Source organism: Pristiophorus japonicus, chromosome 14, assembly GCF_044704955.1.
Source record: "Pristiophorus japonicus isolate sPriJap1 chromosome 14, sPriJap1.hap1, whole genome shotgun sequence".
Taxonomy (NCBI): Eukaryota; Metazoa; Chordata; class Chondrichthyes; family Pristiophoridae; genus Pristiophorus; species Pristiophorus japonicus.
This window is the reverse complement of record NC_091990.1, coordinates 128070096-128087835: the sequence shown is the minus strand read 5'-3', so window position 1 is coordinate 128087835 and position 17740 is coordinate 128070096. Positions and strand designations below refer to the sequence as shown.

The window sequence follows — 17740 nt, the reverse complement described above, 5'->3', positions numbered from 1 at the left end:
ACCCTGTAAGGGAGGAAATCTGCCGTCCATACCTGGTTTGGCCTATATAGGACTCCGGACCCACAGCAATGTGGTTGACTCTTAACTGCCCTCTGCGGTTCAAGAAAGCAGCTCACTCTTCTCAAGGGAAATTAGGGATGAGCAATAAATGCTGGCCTTGCCATTGACAACCACATCCCACAAACGAATAAAACTCCCCCGACATAGTTCAACTTTTAGAAATGTTTTTAAAATGAACAGTCTACTGAGGACAGATGGATACTGCACATCATATTGTAATACAAAAAGCAGATTTGAATATTTCACATATCTCTAGAATAAAAGTCACGTAGGAAAGAGTTATAAGATTAAGGCAGTAACCAGACTTAAGGACAAGGTGGTGGAGTTTCCACTTGATTCCGCTAGTAATATCAGCACAATCTGGGCGGAATCGGCCGAACTAGGGTAAAAGAGCGGGCAATCTTAAATGTAAGTGTGTTGAAAGGTTTTTTTTATTTCAAAAAATATGTCATTTCATCATAGGCAGTCCCTCAAACGAGGATGACTTGCTTCCACAAGAGTTCACAGCTGTTTCAATGAAGTACCCGATGTTCCAGTCCTGAACTCCAATTGAGGGGGTGGAAGATGCCTGTGCGTGGATTTTTTTTAACGTGTGGTGACTGTTGCACATCAGCCATCAGATGGGCTTGACCAAGCGAGGCCTTTATCCCGTGGCAAGGGTTGAACCAGGACGACTGGAGACCTGCTCTGCTGCACTGAGTACAGCTAACTAGTGGAGTACTACATATGCCGACTCAACCGAGACCAAGACCGATTTGGAGTGAATGTTTCCACTTGTGGGAAATACAAAAATAGGAGCTATCAATACAAAATAGTTACTAATAAATCCAATAGGGAGTAAGGAGAAATTTCTTTATTCAGAGTGGTTAGAATGTGGAACTCAGTACCACAGAAAGTAGTTGAGGAAAATAACTTAGATGCTTTCAAAAGGAAACTAGACAAGTACATGAGAAAAAAGGGAATAGAAAAATATGCTGAAAGGCTGAGATGAGGCAGATGGAATGGGAGGAGACTGGTGTGGAGTATAAACACCAGCACAGACTAGTTGGACCGAATGACCTGTTTCTGTGCCGTATATTCTATGTATAAACAATCTGCTAGAAGTAAAGGAGTGTTAGCATACACCAATGAAACTATTAAATGATTCAATATAGCTTGTTTTAAGATATTTTCAGTGATTTTAAATTGGTTATTCCTAGTTGGAGGACTGGACAATGCTATTAAAAATGCTTAATTTTGGTGATAAACCCATTTTCGGCTCTATTAATACAGCATCAGGTTACCATTCTTAAGTACATCAAGGTATACTCTTTAATGGAAAGAAGAACAAGAAACTGTTGTGTTCTATTACGCTGCCTGATAGTGCTGGTTCAAGGAAGATTTAAATTTTACTGTGGAAAATACGATGTAGTCAGTGCAGATTCTAAGCATTTTGACATAACCAAATGGAAAGCTTATTTATCTTGTGCATGCCATGTTAGTGAGTGACATAGTGTGTGAGTGTGTGAAAGATTAGGGACAGGTTCATAAACAGCATTAATTGGGACTAGCCCACAGCTGCACAATACTTTCCTGCATGGCACAAAAGCAAAGTACTGTGGATGCTGGAATCTGTAATAAAAACAGAAACTGCTGGAAATCTCAACGGGTCAGGCAGCATCTATGGAGAGAAAAACAGAGTTAACGTTTCAGGTCGATGACCCTTCCTCAGAACTCTCCTGCATGAACCTGACTGATTGTCTCCGCAGATTCTGCCCCACGTGTTCCAGGGTTATTCCAGGGAGTTGAGAATCATTCAATTGATATTGAACGAGCAATCTGCCAGCATGGAGGCAACTGAGCCGAAAGGTCGAAGATATAAATTCAGTAAATCAATAAAGGAGCACAGTTTGGGAACCGTTCATATAGGAGATGGAAGGAAAGCAGCTTTATACAAAGAGCGAAACAGGTAGAGTGACACAAAGAGTTGGAGACAAATAGGAACAATAAAAGAATGTGTGAGAGAAATAGGTGTTGATTTTCAAATATGGTGACAATGGGCGGGCGTTGTGGGGAGTGGGGGGGGGCGTCTGGTACACGTGGCTCAGGACTAGCGGGAGGCTTGAAGCATTTTCATGGTCAGGCCTCATCTGTATAATATCGACAAGCTGCTCAACGAGCGCTGACTGACAGCTCGCCAATCGCGGGAGGGAACGGGAAATCTGGTGGCTACTCTGAGAAGCCAAGCGGAAGTGCTTTGGAAAAGGAGGCAAGGCAACGACAGGGGTGTGGGTGGGTGAAGAAGGACTGGCAACAGGCTGGAAGATTTTTGTGGGGTCAGGTGGATAATCAATGTAACAGGCTTTTTTCCAGTGTTTTTGGAGCGGCCTACAGCATTCCTTTTAAGGACTGCTGGTCAGGCTGTGCTCTGTTCAGTATTGATGGGAGGCCCATGCGCAATGTACGCTCAGCCTGCTGGGGCCCGACAATAGTCATGGGACGTAGGGGCAATATTTATTTTTAATGAGGTTCCCGCTTGTTTTGGGCGGAAAAGTTGGCCGCCGTTTCAAGACCCGCTTGATAATTGAGTCGGGCAGGACTCGTGCAGCTAGTCTGCAGTAGGTTTTTAAAAAAAAATGTCTGCCAACCGCCCAGTTTTTCAGCATGAACACGATGATAGGGAGATGAAAAATGCTTCACAGAGAAAGAGTGGAAGATGGAGAAGGAGGGAAAAGCATTTGGAGAAAACGGAAATAATTTAAGAGAGACACAAATTTTATTTAGAATTTTTAATTATGAACAATGTCACAGGACAACAAATAGTATGATATAATAATGCTCTCTGTGATAGAGTTGCAATATTCATATATTCTCCTGCATGTGATGTGTTGAATAAATGTTTCATTTGGTTGTGCCAGATGCTTATAATCTTTTAGCAACTGTCAATGTCACATTGCCTCAGGAAAATCCAGATAGAAAGGAATATCTCAGGCGTTGTAAGATTCTGTACTCAATACTTTATCTACTGATGTCAGTATAAATATCCTGCAGCGCTAGCTCTAGCAATGTCCAATCAAACATATCACCTGGTATAGACTTGTGAAGGAGAACTCACAATAGCCACTTTGTAGTACAGGGTAATGTCTTGACTTCTGAAAGTTGACTATGCAAATTTGTTGAGAGACCCACAACAAGGCCCCAAATTTGGTGTCTCTGCCACTCCATTTTTCAGCAGCGATGAAGTAGTAGTGAGAAGAAATGGGTGAAAATAACCTTAGTGCCGACTTCCAACCCGCTGCCATTTTTGAGCGGGGCTCCATTTAGGTGGCCAACGCTCCTGCCGGGAATGTGTGGGAGCTTCATTGTTCAATGCAAACCGATTTCTGATGATGCTAGGACACCGATGCCACTTCCGGGCAATTAAATGTGGCAACTGCTGAGCTGGAAGTATCCTCTTCATAGAAACATAGAAAATAGGTGCAGGAGTAGGCCATTCGGCCCTTTGAGCCTGCACCACCATTCAATAAGATCATGGCTGATCATGCAACTTCAGTACCCCATTCCTGCTTTCTCTCCATACTCCTTGATCCCTTTAGCCGTAAGGGCCACATCTAACTCCCTTTTGAATATATCTAACGAACTGGCCTCAATAACTTTCTGTGGTAGAGAATTTCACAGGTTCACAATTCTCTGAGTGAAGAAGTTTCTCCTCATCTCGGTCCTAAATGGCTTACTCCTTATCCTTAGACTGTGACCCCTGGTTTTGGACTTCCCCAACATCGGGAACATTCTTCCTGCATCTAACCTGTCCAATCCCGTCAGAATTTTATATGTTTCTATGAGACCCCCTCTCATTCTTCTAAATTCCAGTGTCTATAAGCCTAGTCCATCCAGTCTTTCTTCATATGTCAGTCCTGCCATCCCGGGAATCAGTCTGGTGAACCTTCGCTGCACTCCCTCAATAGCAAGAATGTCCTTCCTCAGATTAGGAGACCAAAACTGAACACAATATTCAAGGTGTGGCCTCATCAAGGCCCTGTACAACTGCAGTAAGACCTCCCTGCTCCTATACTCAAATCCTCTTGCTATGAAGGCCAACATGCCATTTGACTTCTTCACCGTATGCTGTACCTGCATGCCAACTTTCAATGATTGATGTACCATGACACCCAGGTCTCGTAGCACCTCCCCTTTTCCTAATCTGTCACCATTCAGATAATATTCAACCTCCCTGTTTTTGCCACCAAAGTGGATAACCTCACATTTATCTACATTATACTGCATCTGCCATGCATTTGCCCAATCACCTAACCTGTCCAAGTCACCCTGCAGCCTCTTGGCATCATCGAACGGGGAATGGCCAGAAATCACATCCCTTAAAGTGATCGCTATAAGCAGCTAAAACAAATAATTTATTTTTGCCATTTTTTTAGGCAGTAAGATGAGCATAATTGCACTCCCTGCACCTCACTGCTAGTCCCTCCCTTCAATAATGCTCTGTGTCGCACCCCCCCTCAACCCCATCCACTGATTGACCCTGGCCTCAACTTTAATCCCTTACCACAAGCCTGTGATCTGTGGATGGCCTGCCGAATTCTCCCCCACCATTTCCCCCCCATCGCCATCCTCCCAAAAAATACCAAGCTGCCACGCACTGCCACCTCAACAGTTGAATGCAAATGAGGCCCAACCAGCAGAATGGTTTGGGCCTCTTGCTGGCGACATCAGGCAGATGTTGAGATCGCTCTGCCCACTGCCCGTCTGACGTATACCAACGATGATAATCGAGCCTGTGTTTCTTCTGTGTATCTGTAGCTCCTTTCAATTTGGGATTTCTACACTGCCACTGAACAGATGATGACATTTCGCCATGATTAATGACAAATTTTGGTCGTGTCCATGTTAACAAGTTCCGATTATTATTTTTAGGTGTTAAATAGCTAATCGTTAAGTGTTTTGAAATATGTATAACTATAAATGTCCAGGATCTCCTATTGGTCTTAAGTTATGAAGTTGTTACTCTTGCTTGAAGAGAGTTTTATTAATTGAACTAATTTGTCTTTAATGTGCTGTATTTGGCAGAGTCTGAAGATTCATACACAATTAGATGTGGCGTGTCTTCTCAATGCCAACACTTTGGCCAGAACATAAAAAATGTTACGCATTGTTCAGGTAAGTGAAAAAAGGATTTCCATGTGGTTACCGTTTGTTCCTTTGAAGACATATTGCTTTTCATAAGGTTTGACTGATTGCCAAGAATTTCCTCAGTGGCTCTCCCAATTGGTTTCCGTAGCTTCAGGAGAAGATTGGCGGAAACCCCAGATACACTCTATAAACCGTGTTATATTTGGATTTGGTAATGAAAGGACAAGAAAATTAGTTTTATATTTCTTTTAAATTTGAGATTAAACATTCCTTAAAAAGAGAAAGTCTGCCATTTTAGGCTAGGTTCTTCTAACCTGGAGCCAGTAATTTATAAGCAGCTACAATTGCCTGAAACTGAGCTGCAGAGTTTACAGACAGCTACAATGACATGATTTACCTCTTTGGATCACGTTCCCGCCCCCCCACCGCTTCCCCCCAGAGAGAACTTGAGCAGAGATTGTAAAGGGGGAAACCAGGTTCAATGCAGCTGAATATTGCAATTGTGCTGCAGAATATCCATAAACAATGCCAGGGGAGATCTGTGAGTCGGTATTGATGATTTGATCCTGCTCTTCTACGTTTTTGAAGCCACTTACAATTAGTAATAGATTTATGAATCTACTATTCAGTAATAGATTTATTAATACTCTACTATTCACTAAATCGACAGCCACAGCATAATGATTAGGAATTCATCAAATTAAATTCATAATTTTTTCCTTTTTTAATATCGACAATATAGGTGACAATTATATTTTTAGCTGAAAATTTTCTCCAACCTGTTAATAATGGATTTTAATTGGAGTGTTAATATTGCAAAGCAGTATTGTCCAATAGAAATTGCTGACTAGCCACAGGCATGGCTACAGCGAAACCATTTTAGCCACATGCACTAATTTTAGTAGAAAACGCCATACACACAATACAGGTAAAAGTACTGCACCTGTATGTTTAAGTAAACATCTACTACAATTTGGTGTGAAACTTTGCACTCTCTCTTTCACCAAAGTTCATACTTAGGGCATGAATTTATCATCACATCTTGGTGCAGCTTCTAGGTTTTTGTCCAGCAGTTGCGAGCGATACTTTGACTTTACCAGAGTGATTGCTGAGAATGTTGACTCGCACAGTGAGACACAGCAGATCCAGCCTCTGCTCTCCATCCAGAACGCAGTTGGAAGATGTTTGCTCTTTGCCATGACATGCCTTGTTGGAGCTGCTCGTTATTGATTGCCGTTCTTCTCGGGCCTGGAGTGGTTATTCCGATTGGTTCTCCTCTCCAAACAACGTTACTGGTATTTCCATTTTAGTAGATAGCCAACAAGCAGTAACCAAGGAAGTGAAGCACACACGACATTAAAACTACTTGCGTATTCTTCTTTTTGTCTTAGCATTAGCTAACAAATGTACAATAAGGTTAAACTTTGCATGCATACATCGTGTGAATGAGTATTGGGATTGCATGCACAACGACAGCATCTATTACTTATTTTATATTAGTAACATCTGGATTCCCAATTAGCTGCATGTGGCTGAGGCTAATTTATTGGACCACACTTTTGTAGACTATTTATGTTATGTATTGATGCTTGGGGTCACCAAACACCAGGGGGCGCCATTGTCGGAGGTCATCGGGCTGTACGCACGTGTGCGCTGTCACTGATATATAAGCACGCGTACCATGTCACGCGGGTTACTTTGGGCGTGAATAAAGTTGGATCAGGTTTACTCCTGAGGCAGTTTACAGTAACAAGTCTTTTGAGTCATTATATTCATTACATTTGACGAGGTAACTTAAGAGCCTTCGCATGTACAATGGGTACGATTGGAATTCTGGAGAGATTCGCGGATGGCGAGGATTGGGCGGATTTTATCGACCGCCTGGATCAGTATTTTGTGGCCAACAAAATGGAGGGAGAGGCTGACGCAGTTTGGCGCAGGGCCGTTTTCCTCACCGTTTGTGGTCCAAAAATTTATGGCCTCATGAAGAATCTTCTCTCGCCTTTATGTCCAATGGATAAAGAATACGGGGATTTGTGTGCTTTGGTGTGTGTCCATCTTAAGCCAAAAGAGGGGATCATCATCTCACGCTATCGCTTCTACACGCATGTTCGTGCTGAGGGCCATGATTCGTCGGTAACCTGCGACATCTTGCTGAGCCGTGTAAGTTCGGGAACATGTTGGAAGACATGCTGCGAGATTTCTTCGTGATAGGCATCAACCATGATGCGATTCTTTGAAAGTTATCGGCCGAAAAGAAGCTGGATTTGAACAAGGCTATCGCGACTGCCCAGGCATGCATGACAACTGATGATAATTTGAGGCAGATATCATCGAAGAGTCGGAGCTCCACGGCAAGTATTGTAAACAAGATTGTGTCGTCATTTGGCAGAGCTGCTTATGGCAGGGCCTACTCAATTGCTTATGTGAAACCTGTAGCTGCTCAAAGTCCGCCAACTGGTACGAATCCGATTTCACCCTGCTGGCATTGTGGGGGCAATCATCGGCCTCATCAGTGTCGGTTTAAACAGTACTCCAGTAATGTGGGGCATCTTCAGAGTATGTGCCCACAACTGAGCAAGCGTGCTGCCGCTCATCACATTGCTGGTGGTGACCAGTCCAGTGCTGGCCCGGATACACAACCCGAGGAGAAAGTGAATGGACTGTATTCGTTCCTGAGCAAGAGCCAGCTGATAATCGTTAATGTGAAGCTGAATGGCGGGCCTGTATCAATGTAGCTGGACACGGGTGCTAGTCAGTCGATAATGACCCAAAGGACATTCAACAAGCTGTGGGACACTGAGGCTGTGAAGCCTAAGCTGAGTCCAGTCAATGTCAAGTTGTGTACTTATACTGAGGAACTCATACAGGTGATTGGCAGTGCAGTAGTCAAGGTGTCATATGATGTGGTTCATAATCTACCGTTATGGATTGCTGTTCGGCAGGAATTGGCTCGAGAAAACCAAGTGGAATTGGAATGATATCAAAGTGTTGACATCGGTGGATGACACGTCGTGTGCTCAAGTGTTGAAGAAGTTTCTTTCTTTGTTTGAACCGAGCATTGGTAATTTTACTGGAGCCAAGGTACAGATTCACCTGGATTCTGATGCAAGGCCTGTCTATCATAAGGCTCGGTCTGTTCCCTACATGATGAAGGAGAAGGTTGAAATTGAGCTTGACAGACTCCAATGTGAAGGGGTCATGTCACTGGTCGAGTTTAATGAGTGGGCCAGTCCTATTGTTCCTGTGTTGAAGAGTAATGGCACTGTCAGGATTTGTGGAGACTACAAGGTTACGATTAACCGATTTTCGAAACAGGATCAGTACCCATTACCAAAGGCTGATGACCTGTTTGCCATGCTAGCTGGTGGAAAGTCATTCACTAAACTGGATCTGATGTTGGCCTATATGACACAGGAGCTTGTCGACACTTCGAAGCAACTTATCTGCATCAACACCCATAAAGGACTGTTTGTCTACAACAGGTGTCCTTTTGGAATTTGTTCGGCTGCAGCCATATTTCAGAGGAATATGGAGAGTCTACTGAAGTCCGTTCCTAGAACTGTCGTGTTTCAAGACGACATTCTGGTCATAGCTCTCGACACTACTGAACATCTGAACAATCTTGAAGAAGTCCTACATCGTCTGGACAAAGTGGGACTCGGGCTGAAACGTTCGGCGTGTGTCTTCATGGCACCTGTAGTTGAATTCCTGGGGAGGAAGATTGCTGCTCATGGCATCGAAAACCAAGGCCATCAAAAATGCACCCAGGAGCTGCGTTCATTCCTTGGGCTACTCAACTACTTTGGTAATTTCTTACCCAGATTGAGCACTTTGTTAGAGCCACTGCACGTGCTATTCAGAAAAGGCAACAACTGGGTCTGGGGCGTGTCTCAAGATACAGCCTTTGAAAAAGCGAAGAATCTTCTCTGTTCAAACAAGTTGCTTGTTCATTATGATCCATGTAACCGTCTTGTGTTGGCCTGTGATGCTTCTTCATATGGGGTTGGCTGTGTACTCCAACAAGCAAATGAGTCAGGTAAGCTACAACCTGTTGCGTATGCTACGAGAAGTTTGTCAAAGACGTAAAGAGCTTACAGTATGGTAGAGAAAGAAGCCTTGGCCTGTGTATGGGGTCAAAAGGATGCATCAGTACCTGTTTGGTCTTTGTTTTGAACTTGAAACTGATCACAAGGCACTCATTTCGTTATTTTTCAGAAAACAAAGGTATTAATACCAATGCATCGTCCTGTGTCCAGAGCTGGGCATTGACATTGTCTGCTTATGATTATGTTATTCGTCATAGAGCTGGCACTGAGAATTGTGCCTATGCACTGAGTCATCTGCTTTTGCCTATACCTGAGGTGGGGACGCCTCAACCTGCAGATCTACTGTTAGTAATAGATGCTTTTGAGAGTGAAGGAACTCCTGTCACTGCTCAACAAGTGAGGATCTGGCCAGCCATGACCTTATTTTATCAGTTGTGAAATGTGTGTCCTCAGTGATGATTGGTCTGCAATACCTATGGAAATGTGTGATGAGACCAAACCTTACAACCGTCGCAAAGATGAACTGTCCGTTCAGTCAGATTGTTTACTGTGGTGTAATAGTGTTGTTATACCTAAGAAAGGTAGAGAAAAATTGGTACGTGAACTACATAGCACCATCCTGGTATTGTCATGATGAAAGCCATTGCTAGGGCTCATGTATGGTGGCCTGGAATTGACTCTGATGTGGAATCATGTGTGCATCAGTGCAATACTTGCATGCAGCTAAGTAAAGTACCAGCGGAATCTCCGCTGAGTCTTTGGTCATGGCCATCTAAACCATGGTCGAGAATCCACATCGATTTTGCGGGCCCTTTCCTGGGAAAAATGTTTTTTGTTGTGGTGGATGCGTATTCAAAGTGGATAGAGTGTATTATTATGTCATCCAGTACATCTACAGCTACTATTGAGAGCCTTCGTGTCATGTTTGCTACTCATGGTTTGCCTGACATTGTTGTGAGCGACAACGGATCTTGGTTCACAAGTCTGGAGTTTCAAGAGTTCATTAAACATGTGAGGTCAGCCCCATTCAAACCTGCTTCTAATGGTCAAGCAGAGCGTGCTGTTCAAACGATCAAGCAAAGTATGAAATGTGTAACTCAGGGTTCACTGCAGACTTGCTTGTCCTGTATACTGCTCAGTTACAGGACCAGACCTCATGCGCTTACTGGGGTCTCCCCTGCTAAACTACTGATGAAGAGAAATTTCAAGACCAAGCTCTCTCTTCATCCTGATTTGAATGATCGTGATGAAACACAGAAACATAGAAACATAGAGAATAGGTGCAGGAGTAGGCCATTCGGCCCCTCGAGCCTGCACTACCATTCAATAAGATCATGGCTGATCATTCCCTCAGTACCCCTTTCCTGCTTTCTCTCCATACCCCTTGATTCCTTTAGCCATGAGGGCCATATCTAACTCCCTCTTGAATATATCCAATGAACTGGCATCAACAACTCTCTGCGGTAGGGAATTCCACAGGTTAACAACTCAGTGAAGAAGTTTCTCCTCATCTCAGTCCTAAATGGCCTACCCCTTATCCTAAGACTGTGTCCCCTGGTTCTGGACTTACCCATCATCGGGAACATTCTTCCTGCATCTAACCTGTCCAGTCCAGTCAGAATCTTATAAGTTTCTACGAGAGCCCCTCTCATCCTTCTAAACTCCAGTGCATAAAGACCCAGTCGATCCAGTCTCTCCTCATATGTCAGTCCTGCATCCGGGGAATCAGTCTGGTGAACCTTCGCTGCACTCCCTCAATAGCAAGAACGTCCTTCCTCAGAAAACAGACTTAAAGTCAGCAAGGGTATCATGATTGTGCTGCTGTGTCACGTGACATCTCTGTCAATGATCCAGTTTATGTACTGAACTATGATCAAGGTCCAAAGTGGATCGCCAAGCAGGGTAACAGAGTGTTTATTGTCGTGCTCAAGAATGGGCAAACATGCAGGAAACACCTTGACCAGGTTAAACTGTGGCACACGGATGAACTGAAACCGCTTGAGGAAGATGCAGTCAGTGACCAACCAACCATTGTTCATTTATCGGAGGACTTTGCTGTCAGTATTGAAACTGGATCTCCAGTCCCTGATGTGGTTATTACCACTCCCATCAGATCAGTTACTCAGCCTTCAGTCACAACTGACTCAGAACGCTCGCCTAGAACTGAAGTTGAACTGAGACGATCAACTCGTGAGCAGAAAGTGCCAGACTGTCTTAATTTGTAAAAAGACTGATATTAAGATCTTGAAAGGGGATGTTGTTATGTATTTATGCTTGGGGTCACCAGACACCAGGGGGCGCCACTGTCAGAGGTCATCGAGCTGTACGCACGTATGCGCAGTCACTGGTATATAAGAGCGAGTACCATGTCACGCGGGTTACTTTGGGCGCGAATAAAGTTGGATCAGGTTTACACCTGAGGCAGTTTACAGTAACAATCTTTTGAGTCATTATCTTCATTGCATTTGGTGACGAGGTAAATTAAGAACCTTCGCATGTACAATGGGCACTATTGGAATTCTGGAGAGATTCGCGGATGGTGAGGATTGGGCGGATTTTATCGACCGCCTGGATCAGTATTTTGTGGCCAACAAAATGGAGGGAAAGGCTGACGCAGTTCAGCGCAGGACGGTTTTCCTCACCGTTTGTGGTCTGAAAATTTATGGCCTCATGAAGAATCTTCTCTCGCCTTTTCGTCCAACGTACAAAAAGTACAGGGATTCGCGCCTGTGTATCGCATGTGGAAACCCGGAACTTGCAGGCCGCTCATAGCAGGGAACCTGTGGGGTACTCACCGTGTATGTGGTCGTGGGCCCCGGGAAATCTGGGCCATTGTATCCGAAGCGTGTCTTGCATGACCCCAGCTGTCAGATGCTAATGATTAATTTGTCCTTGAGATTTCAGAGAAAACTGATCTCTTTGCAATTCAGAAAAGTATGCAAACCAGCAGATATATTTTCAGATAGCGAAGTTAAATAACATCAAATTGGCACAAAAAACAGATGCGTTTATTTTGCACATTAGAGGCTGTCAATTCGCTATAATCCTATATAAATGTTCAGTATAACTCCAGAGATTTTTCTAAGATACCATTGTTTAAGTCATGAAATTAGCTTTTTCATAATGGAGAAAATTGTTAATTTTCAAACTTTAATTGCAAAATGTAATCTTTTATTTTTTGCGACTCCAAAGAATGTTACATTTAGAAATCTGTTTCTGTGCTTTGGTTGACTCTTTTTTTTTTTAATCCTCTCTTTTGATCTACAAAAACAGATCTTTGATATAAACTACTGCCAAAGGATAATTTGCACAGGATTGTTTTAGACATAAATTGCTGGCTGCTTCCAGTATCGCTCTTAAAATCACATTCTTCATTTGTGAGCCTGGGCAATGAGTGTTGGCAGGTTATTTGACCAGGAGAGCACCACAGCAGAGTCTGATCCTGTCCTGCCTTCAACCAGCATCCAAATATATACACTTTCCAGCGATTGTCACTGGACAGTGACCAGGTGCAGGAACTTCACTAATTTTTATTCTTCCGTTCCTCGCCTAGGGACATTAAGGCCAATTGTAGCACCCAATGGAAGCCCTATCTGAAATTAGATAATTCAGCACCGATTATGGATAGGACACAGCATAATGGCCCAGAATCGCCGTTCATTACACTTACACTTGCCCACAGACTTTCTGTGGACTTTTGCATTGCGACTTTCAGTAATTAGGAATCTGAAACAGGAGATCTGGGACCTGTGAGAAAAGGGCAAGCCAAAGTGTTTCTCCTTAACCAATCAGATTGAAGAATTCTTACTGAGGGCAGTCAAAACCAGGAAGTGTAAGTTAGAATATTTAATTCAATGCCAAATCATGAACAGAAAGCAAAATAAAGAGAGGGAAAGAAAGATGGGATTAAGAAAGGGGAAATAAAAGAGACAAAGGAAAAGATTTAAAAAAAAGGTTTTATTTTAATTTTTTTATTTTATTTAACTCCAACAATAATTAAAATCTGATGGAATGAGACTCCACAATTTTAAAAGTAAATTTTCAGTGCCAGAGAGGTTGTTTGGCAGTAGTTATCACGGCATTAAAAATTTACTTGCACTTGAAAGGACACCCCTAACTTTTTCTGGTGTGTTTAGTGGGTGTCTAGTGGGTAAGTACTGCAAATTCACACCCTTCCATGTATGTGAATGTCGAGTCTCTCAGCGAGATATAGTTATAGCAAAGCTTCTGCAGGAGGACAGCAAATTTGACAGCAGTTTCCTGATTTCCAAATTTAACAGTGCATGTACATATTCTGGAAATGCTGTCCAATTTACTCCTTAATAAGAACATAAGAAATCAGAGCAGGAGTTGGCCATACGGTCCCTCAAGCCTGCTCCACTATTCAATAAGATCATGGCTGAACTTTTGCCTGAACTCCACTTTTCCGCCTTATCCCCATATCCCTTGATTCCCTATCGACCTCAGCCCGAAGTGTACTCAATGACTGAGCATCCACAGCCCTCTGAGTGAAGAAATTTCTCCTCCTCTCAGTCCTAAATGGTTAACCTCTTATCCTGAGACTATGCCTCCTAGTTTTAGACTCTCCAGTCAGGGGAAACTGCCTCTCAGCATCTAATCTGTCAAGCCCTCTCAGAATCTCACATGTTTCTATGTGATCACCCCTCATTCTTCTAAACTCCAGAGAGTTTAGGCTCAATCTCTTCTCATAGGACAACTCTATCATCGCAGGAATCAATCCAGTGAATCTTCATTGCACTTTCTCTAATGCAAGTATATCCTTCCTCAAGTACGGAGACCAAAGCTGTGCTTAGTACTCCAGATGTGGTCTCCCCAAAGCCCTGTACAACTGCAGCAATTCCTCCTTACTGTTGTACTCCAACCACCTTGCAATAAAGGCCTACATACCATTTGCCCTCCTAATTGCTCACTGTACCTACATGTTAACCTCACTGTTATTTCTACCGCAAAATGCAGACCATTAATTGCTTCAGTTACTTCGTTATTTGAATGTTCTCAGACAATGAAGTAGTTCAAATAAGTCTAACACTTTTGACTTCCAGTGCAAACAAACACTTCATAAAATGAGTTCTATAAGCATGAAGTTTTTCATTCAGTATTCAGCGCATACCCGGTGCTCCTGTCATGTGTTGTATAGTAACATTTCTGTCAGTACTTACCTGAACAGCTGTTGAAGGAATGTTGCCCTTTTTCTTTCCAGGGTTGAATGCTACAAACCTGCCAACGGTAAAGACAACAGCAACTTTTAAAATCAACGCGGGAAGATGTGAGTTGAGAGGAATCAAAGAGAAGCTTAAAAATAGTCTAAAGCAGGTCTCTTCAGGTACATCGTTGCATTTCTAAGGAACATGAGTCATTTTTGGCTGCCAGTTCAGCCTTTTGTTAATGATCAAACCAGATAATAATTGCTCAGAGTATTACTGCTCCATCTGCACAATTTCTGCTTTTGTCCCAAGCACAAAACCAAAAGATGAAATAGAAATAAATTTTTCTTGACAAAGTGAGTCAAGACCGTAATTAACGCTGGAGCATTCGTGGTGTTCTGCTCCGTGCAGCTGCTTACTGGCAAAGTGAAATTAACCATGTCATGTCTTTCATCATTGCCCTCACTAATCGTCCTTCAAATTAAAACTCGCGTGACTCCAAACCAGATACAGTCATTTTTCACATATTTAGTTGTGCAGATTACTCAGATAATAGCAGAACAGGAAGTTAATTAACATTTCACTTGAGTTTCTTGATAGCTCAGTTGGTAGTGGTGGAAAGTACCCACCATACAGCAGAGGGGGTTCCAGGTTTGTGCTGACTTAGATGATCTTACCCGAGGTAAACTGGGGTGCAACAATTGCCTTCTGCCTCCCTCAGTTAGGATGGGCGTAAAAAAAAATAGCTGGTTGTTTTGCTCCTGCTCGTCGCCCAGTGATCTTTTCTGGAAAGTACATATGTAGACATTCAGTGAGGACAGGATCATGCTTGGCTAATTTGCTCTGAGGGCAAATAGCTTGTCATCACTAACTGTCAAGGCTCATATGTGAAGAAAGGATGCTTTGGCAAGGTACTGGAAGGTGACTGGCACCCTTGAGGTGAAGCAAAAGCAGCAGCTGTCGGCACCTATTTGTATTCTCCCAGTTAAATTCAGCATTCAATCTCCGCACCTCGCCCGCTCCACCATGCATGACTAAAGCAAATAATATCAAAACTCACCTGTAAGCTAGTGATGATTTATGAGACATCTGTGTACACAAAAAAAATATAATATACATTTCTATATACCTATCTAAACGTACTGACATCCACCACAGACAATTATGTTAAATTTCCTCCAAACCAATCCACCTTGCTTAAGTATGGATCAGATAATAAATTAAAATCCTTTCCCCTTACTAATCATGCACTTTTGCCTTTATGTCAATACACAGAAAAACCTAATTTTCCTAGTACAAAGAACTGTCAGCTGAACTTTGTAAATGTGAAGTGCAGCTCCTCCAAGGAAAGCCCTGACCATTGGAATCACAAGGCAGTGAGAACCGAGGGATCAGTCATTTCTGCTGTATTTGAGGTGGAAATGAAACCCGAGGAGGTGACAGGTTGGTTTGAAGAATTCAGAAGGTGCATTTATATATTTCTTCTTGTGAGCTTTATTTATTTTCCTCTCATCTCTTTTCCCCTTTGTCTGTTCTTAACAAAAGTATCTCCTGTTTTTTTTTTTAGAAGTCAATGTTTTTTTTGGCTAGGAGAGATGTAGCCTTCAACTTGGAAGAAGCTGAATTCAGAAAACTAGAATTCATTTAACAATTGATCTTGTATTCTACCAGGCTAAATAAAGGCTTCATATGTGCAATATTTATTTGGATGTAATATTTTTAAAAAAATAATGAGATGAAGACCATTAATTTGCCTTCAAACATCTGAAGGAAACATCTCTACTCCCATGTTGTGTATAACTTATTTCTATGGTGCTGGTTGGGTGTACTTATGTCTTGTATTTTGAATGAATTGGTGATGTAAGTAAAGCATGTTTATATTGTCAGTGGTATGGCGATGAATTGATGCTTTCCTCTCGGTTCTCAGGGATTCTGTTCAGCAGACCGTTATTATTTCATGTAATTGTATGATTGGCTCTCTTGTTTTCTTGTAGAAACCTGTGATTTTGGGTGCATACGGAGGAAGACTGAGAAAAGACTTCGAAAAACAACGAGAATATTGAGGAAATCAATCAACCGGGAACAGTTTTACCTGCGTGTAGCAGGAACTGACTATGAGGTGGCGAAGAAAACAGCAAAAGCAGTGGATTTACTGGAACCATGTGGAACTGGCCAGGTTCTTCAGAACAACAGATGTGGTGGGTACAAAATTCTTAATGCCTGGTTTTTCAGCTTCTGCACTTGCCACTCCACAATTATTTGTTCACTCATTAAAAAGGCTGGACATTCATGGCCTGGTCAGCACAGAGGGGGAATACTTTGGTCTAAGAATCACAATATAATTGAAGTAGCTTTTTGAAATATTGAAGTATTATCACTATCACTATCACTAAACCAAGCAATTCTCAGATTTATGGTTGTTTTGACTATTCTTTCTATGTATTTACAGTATTAATCAACTTTAACTCATGTATGGAATAATTATGACATTTTTATATGAAGCTCATATGGACCTTTTACCAAACTGTTTATATTTATTAATTGCATACATAAAGTCATCTTTGCATTATAGACCAGATTTAATGGGCCACATTTTGCTACAGCAGATCATCTAATGGCATTTGCCATTAGTTAGCCTTTAGGTTACAGGTTTGGTTTTACACTTTTTTGTGTGTGGCAAGTTACTGAAAGTGTGAGCTGATAATGACGGAGCGAGAGAAACTGGGCATCCAGGACCTGAGTGAGTAGGACAAGCAACTGGTTGCGGAGACACACAGTCAACTTGAAGGATTGTGTAATCAACAGCACAAGGACTGAAAAGGAGAGTGAATTAGAGTGTGTGTCAAATCAGATACAAAGCGAGAAATAAAGAGGGAAAGAAAGATTGGAGTAAGAGAGAAAGAAAGAGACAGAAAGGAAAAGTAAAAATGTTTTTTTATATTTTTAAAATATCCAATAACAATGAAACCTGAAGGAATGAAATCTACACTTGGAATAGTTAATTTTCAGTACCAGAGAGGTTTATTGGCAGTAATTAACACTTATCCTGCTGTTAAAAGGGCTTTTGACGGGAATGTACAAGATTTAACTTTCTGAGGCAAGTTTAGTACGTATTTACCACACAAATACTGCAACTTCACGACATTCAATGTATTTCAATGGTGAGGCAGACAACGAAATGCCGTTTTTTCAAAGCAACTCGGATAGCAACTTCTGGATCTTTGCGTTTAATTGTGCATCTGCTCCTCGGCTGAAGTTACTGTATAATTTGCACATAAATAACAGCGAGCACCATTAGCCTCATTTTGACAAGAAAATCTGGGCCAATATTTTTACAATTGG

The 17740-nt window shown here is 42.2% G+C and overlaps 1 protein-coding gene across 1 annotated transcript in view; it reads left to right on the top strand.

Annotated features, from left to right (window-relative positions):
* The window catches only part of LOC139279487 (signal peptide, CUB and EGF-like domain-containing protein 2), a 182032-nt gene that overhangs the window by 110062 nt on the left and 54230 nt on the right, over nucleotides 1-17740 (top strand). Inside the window, exons 13-16 of the mRNA XM_070898615.1 lie at nucleotides 5122-5211; nucleotides 14455-14577; nucleotides 15674-15841; nucleotides 16393-16596. Coding sequence (XP_070754716.1) covers nucleotides 5122-5211; nucleotides 14455-14577; nucleotides 15674-15841; nucleotides 16393-16596 — 585 coding nt within the window. The remainder of the gene's footprint in view (nucleotides 1-5121; nucleotides 5212-14454; nucleotides 14578-15673; nucleotides 15842-16392; nucleotides 16597-17740) is intronic.